The sequence below is a fragment of the Austrofundulus limnaeus genome, unplaced genomic scaffold (genome assembly GCF_001266775.1).
Source record: "Austrofundulus limnaeus strain Quisiro unplaced genomic scaffold, Austrofundulus_limnaeus-1.0 Scaffold1787, whole genome shotgun sequence".
Taxonomy (NCBI): domain Eukaryota; kingdom Metazoa; phylum Chordata; class Actinopteri; order Cyprinodontiformes; family Rivulidae; genus Austrofundulus; species Austrofundulus limnaeus.
In genome coordinates, this window is record NW_013954189.1 from 11,172 (window position 1) to 17,472 (window position 6,301).

Consider the following 6,301-nt stretch of genomic DNA (forward strand, 5'->3'; position numbering starts at 1 on the left):
CTCCTAAATCACTCGTACGCACAATTTAAGAACAAATCTGTATGTACGAACGGTTCTTGCATGAGGCCCATTGTTTTTACTCTATACCATACGTCCAGAACCAGATGAAGTGAATGTCAATGTTAAATTTGTTTATATAGCACATTAAAACAACAAAAGCTGACCAAAGTGTTTTACAGTTCAGTCATGACTTGTATCAAAAAACAAATAAATAATGGATACAAATGCAATACAGAAACACACTATAATATATAAAAGCTCTTAACTGAACCTCCAACTCTGTCTTGGTCAAAAGGCCAAAGAAAAGAGATGGGTCTTCAGCAAAGATTTAAAAGCCTCAACAGTCTCAGCTGACCGAATTGTAAGAGGCAGACTGTTCCACAGTTTTGGAGCAGTTTTTGCAAATGCCCGGTCACCTCTAGATTTCACTTTGGATCTAGGAACATCTAACAGAAACTGGTTGGTAGACCTGAGTGCTCTGACTGGAGTGTAGATGTTAAAGGGGCAATATTATGTGTTTCTCAGGCATATATTTAAATACTATACCATAATAAAGTATCTATGTCACCTTTAGCTGTTATTAAAATGCTGTTTTTATGTTTAAATAGAAAATAAACGTATCTTCTCATCACTTCCTCTTCTAAACGCCTTGAAATTGGCCTCTGTCTCTTTAAGTACCTCCTGCTGCTACTGTTCCTTCTCATTCGGTGGGGGGGTTCGCACGCAGGGGGCTCGTGTCTGCGTGCGTGGGGGGTTGCGCGTGTGCTATGATGCGGTTTACTTGACATCTGAAAATACATTTCCTCAAAAGTATTTTTAATCTGAAAAGAGCTTCACTGAGTGAGAACTWATGTTGAGAGCTCAGCAGACAGTTAAGTTTCACTTTCACTTTGACCTGAGAGCCTGCAGGAGTCATGGGCGGGGTGTGTGGGGAGGGGGTCCACTCTGCCATGAGGAAGTTCGGCTTAAAGACACGTCCCAGGGGCGTTTCTGGTCCCCACCTGTCGTTTTGCTCCTCTGCATGGCTTCATAAAAATGCTGCAGGATTTCTCAAACATGCATGAATGAGTCAGAGCAAGGCTTTGGGCATGTTTTTTATGAGAGTGTAACGTTATAACATGATATAAAACTCAAAGAAGTTGATTTTACATGATATTGCCCCTAAGAATATCACATAAATWGGACCATTAAAAACTTTAAAAGCCAACAATAAAATCTTAAAATCAATTCGCAGGTGAACAGGAATTCACTGGAGAGAAGCCAGGACTGGGGTTATGTGTTCATGCTTTTTAATACTTGTTAAAAGACGAGCTGCTGCATTCTGGACAGTCTGTAGGCGATGTAGAGATGATTTATCCAAGCCAGCGTATAATTACAATGGTCCAAGTGAGTGGTAATAAAAGCATGAATCACCTTTTTCAAGGTGGGGAGAGATGATTTCACCCTAGCAATCAATCTTAATGGGAAAAAACTTTATTTCAATTCAATTCAATTCAAAAATACTTTATTGATCCCAGAGGCAAATTAGGTTNTATAATTTTATCAGTAATTTATAATAAATCAGACAGAAAAATCCAAGAATTCTGATAAAAACTGAGAATAAGGGGCCTGGTGGACAATAAATAACTAGGTTGTGGACATTTTGAATAAAACCAATTGACTCTTAAATTACTAAAAGCTATGTTTAAGCTATCACTTTCAACATCTACATGAATATTGAAATTCCTCATAAGTTTATCAGTAATTGCATGTCTGTTCTCCTAGAATTTAGCTCTTTTAATTTTTTTCACGTGTTACGTAAAGATTCTGAAACACRTAAATTCTTTAAGCTAACATTAGGTGCATTTGAATGAATAGTGAAGTTTAGATAGAGACTGTTTTCCGCTAATGGTTTATGTTTTCAGTGTAAACCATGATGTACAGCTCAGGGCTGTATAACAGCTTTCAGAGGATGCAGTTGGTCTTGAAATGAGGGAACATAATTATTAATGCCTTCCTCAGGAGACTCAGGACTTTGATGGGTGCCACTTCACCATCATGCTGTTGAAGAAAACACTTGCACCCTCTCTGATCTGTCACTGAGACAGTTGGGGAGGAGCTGTTTCATTTTGTCAGTTATCTGGGGGTCCTCAATTAAAGTGAAACTGCCCAAAACAAACCCACGTTTCCCCCGTTGTACTATGGAAGGTTTGAATGTTGGTCAGATGCTCGCTTTATAGAAAATGCTGTTAAAACAGGAACTCAGCAGCAGCAATCTTGTCACATTTACATTCCCCTTACTGTTACTGCATTTTCTACAAAGTCAGTCTGATCAACATTCCGACCTACTTTAACCGAACATTCTTAAAATGCCTCTTCTGGTTCAAAAACGAAGTGTTGTAAAAATCGCCTCAGCATCATGACTGTTTGCAGTGACTGGGGTTATGAAACTCCTCCACAGGTTACATTTCTTTGAAAGCCAGTTTCAAATGGTGTGTTTTAACTACTACAGTATATATCTTTGTTTACTGTTCAGTGCAGTAAGCATACATGTCAACCCCTTTGGACGTTTACCTGTATAAAGAGCCTCAAAAATCCGTACAACTTGCACCCGCGAGGGGTGGGGTTGGGAGGGTGGGCTGAATGACTGGAGGAAAGGAGAGCGGAAGAAGTCCAGAACTTATTTCTAGCGGCAGAACAAGTTGGAAGATGGTTATTTGATTTATTCATTGTTTTTTTTTTTTTTTAATCATCCTACAGGCTCACATGTTAGATAAATTTGAAAATGAGGTTTTGAAAAAACCCATTAGACGTGAAAAAATCTGTAAGATTGATCTATACACCTGTATACCTGCAAAATGACGTAAAATCCTTATAAATTACGGACAATCCGTACAAGTTGATGTGTGTGAGAAAGTCAAATGTGGGAACAAGTTAGACTAATGAACCATAAGACACAGCAGGGGAAGTGATTGATGCCCTGCTGATTGAATGTAGGAGGTTGTTTGGCCCAACACACTAAATCCTTAATGTTTCTCTGTTTCTGTGGTTTCTGCTCAACTTGAAGCTTTAGCTCCCTCCAGACTTTTATCAGAGGGAGGTCTGGAAACCCTAGGGTCTTACGTCACTGGGCTGTGACTGTTGCTGTCTATTTGGTAACTCAAAGCTGCTTTTGCAACCAGTGAGCTGTGCAGCCGCGTGTTTAACTAAAAAAAAAAAGTTATTTCAGTGAAATGGGGTGGAACAATGCATGCATCTGTATTGAATCATTCAATACAAATTGTATAGAACAATACAGGTTTTTAAAAKAAATTTATCAGCTTTTCCAGATCCCACAGCTTAAGAGAAGTTCACTTTAAAATTTAAGACTTTTTTCAGTACCACTTGAAATTAAATTTAAGACCAACTTCACAATAAACATAAATGGAAATGGAAAAAAAAAACAGTTAGCAACAATTTTACCCAAATGTTTATTTTACCACAAAACAACCAGCTGTGAGGCATTTGATATATATTATTAAAAAATAATAAATTACAAATTTTATTATTTCAGATTAATTACAATGATCCTCGTTGTGTGTTAAATCAATCTTTCAGAGCTCTTGAAAATGTTTAAATTTTAAGACTAATTACTTACTTAGTTTTGTATTGATGAATTCAATGCCTTTTTAAAGACTTTTTAAGGATCCGTGGGATTCCTGTTGTCTTCTGCAGATGCTGTGTTGAAGGCTCAGAGGATCTCCATTCAACTACTCTGCCTAGGCTGCATTGTCAAGTGCAGATCTAGAAACCTGCTGATTCAGCAACATTTAATTTAAAAACTGTACTATTGAGGGTAAACAAGTGTTCATAGTTATTCTCAATAAATTACAAGCATGGACATTTCTGTTTTCTGTATCGAAAATACAGTATATTGAACCGTGAGACTAAAATATCGAACAGAATCATATATAAATTAAATAAATAAAATCAGAACAGGAAAGCTTGGGCTGTCATTGCATTCTCATTGTGCCAGTTTCAGCTGTGTCTGAGCAGTCTCTCCCAGCTGAAGGACTTCTGACTCGGTTTTATCACTCATGTGTTCCCAGCTGCAGGGAAGCTSTTTACTGTTTCATTTGTAATAAGTGTAAAGAATTCTCCTAAAGGAAATTTTAAAAAGAAAGAAGCTTCAAGACTTACAGGAGGACTTGGCTTATAAATGTGTTTTTTTTGTCTCCACAGATCATCAGAAGCTGGAYCGGGAGGCCAGGATCTGCCGCCTGCTTAAACATCCCAACATCGGTAACTATTACTCCCTTTAATCTCTTTAAACTTTAAACTCTTTTTTTAGACTAGCATGGATAGACTGGTGTTGGCATTGGAGAGGCTAGTGATTAACATGGATAAACTGGTGTTAGCAATGGAGAGGCTAACACCAGTTGAGTTACTCTCTAACCAAGCCTGCAATGAGTTTGCCTCTTTCTTTATAGAAAAAAATTCAGAAAATTAGACAGACGGTGCATCTGTGCCATCTACAGGAAGTGTGCTATCGCTGTGTCCACCCAAACCAAATCCAAATATCATGACACAATTCAATCCCATAAATTATAAAATCCTGGATGACATTATTCATCATCTGAAATCCACCACCTGTTGCCTTGACACTCTGCCAACAAAGTTTTTCAAAAACGTCGCAAATTGTATGGCCATAGATCTTCTACAGATTGTAAATATATCTCTGCTTTCAGGTGTTTTCCCACAGGCCCTGAAAACAGCCATCATAAAGCCACTTTTGAAAAAGAGCAACATTGATACCTTACTATTAAACAACTATAGGCCAATATCTAACCTCCCCTTTTTGAGCAAAATCATTGAAAAAGCTGTTTTTCAACAACTTAATCACTTCCTAACACTGAACGACTGCTTTGATGTCTTTCACTCAGGTTTTCGGCCACACRATAGTACTGAGACTGCTCTTGTTAAAGTCTGCAATGACATCCGGATGAACATAGATGKTGGAAAGATTTCAGTCCTACTACTACTGGATCTTAGTGCTGCATTTGATACTGTTGACCATACCATATTAGATAGGCTAAATAAATTGGTGGGACTCTCTGGTACAGCGCTTAGCTGGTTTGAATCCTATTTAAAGGATAGAGACTATTTTGTGTCTACAGATGATTACAAATCTGATCAAACAAAAATGACCTGTGGAGTCCCCCAAGGCTCCACCTTGGGCCCTCTGTTGTTCAACATCTACATGTTCCCATTGGCACAAATTATAAATAACAAAATAAGTTGACCAGAATTATGCAGATGACACGCAAATTTATGTAACCATATCAACAGAAGACAAAGGTCCAATTCAAACACTGATCAATTGCATTGATCAAATTAATGATTGGATGTGCCAAAACTTTCTTCAGTTAAACAAAGACAAACTGAAATAATTGTTTTTGGTGCCAAGGAGGAACGATTAAAAGTTAGTACTCGGCTTCAGTCAGTGACCTTAACAACCAGTAACCAAGCTAGAAATCTGGGTGTAGTCATGGACTCAGACCTGAGTTTTAACAGCCATATAAAAATAGTTCTGAAGTCAGCCTATTATCATTTAAAGAATATATAAAGGATCAAAGGATTGATGCATCAACAGGACTTAGAAAAACTTGTCCATGCACTTATTTTTAGTAGACTGGACTACTGTAATGCTGTGCTCCCAGTCTCTCTAAAAATGAATTAGGCAGCTGCAGTTAGTTCGGAACGCTGCTGCTAGAGTCCTCACAAAGACCAAGAAAAGGGACCATATAACTCCAGTTCTTAAATCCTTGCACTGGCTCCCCATCTGTCAAAGAATTTATTTCAAAATACTGCTATTGGTTTATAAAGCACTGAATGGTCTAGGGCCAAAATATATGACTGATCTTCTGGTCTGCTATAAACCACCCAGAGCCCTCAGGTCGCCAGGGGCAGGCCTGCTCTCTGTTCCCCCACTTTTTTTGCCACCTCAGTAGAAAGCAGAACTGAATATCTGAATATTAGTATCTTAGCTTCTTCATCATCAGTGGCTTTTTTTTACTAGGAGAAAAAGAAAAAAGTGAAATGTAATGAGAGAGTGAAAGAGAGATTAGAAGATATGTGAAATATATGTTGAGAACGCAAGACAGCACACCCGACTTCTTGGCTCCACACCTACAAAAACAAAGATAGCAAAACCACAGCAACAAAAATGCATATCTAAATAATTATAATGACTATAGCCTTGCTGAAAACCATACATTTCTACATATACACATAAACATACCCATACCTACATATCCAAACACTTTATATATATATATATATA

The 6,301-nt window shown here is 37.8% G+C and overlaps 1 protein-coding gene across 1 annotated transcript in view; it reads left to right on the forward strand.

Moving 5' to 3' along the window:
* LOC106536360 (calcium/calmodulin-dependent protein kinase type II delta 1 chain) overlaps positions 1-6,301 on the forward strand; it is a gene marked incomplete at its 3' end in the record, with an annotated part of 19,038 nt that overhangs the window by 10,118 nt on the left and 2,619 nt on the right. Inside the window, 1 exon segment of the mRNA XM_014033617.1 lies at positions 4,201-4,260. Within this exon segment, the coding sequence (XP_013889071.1) occupies positions 4,201-4,260 (60 nt within the window).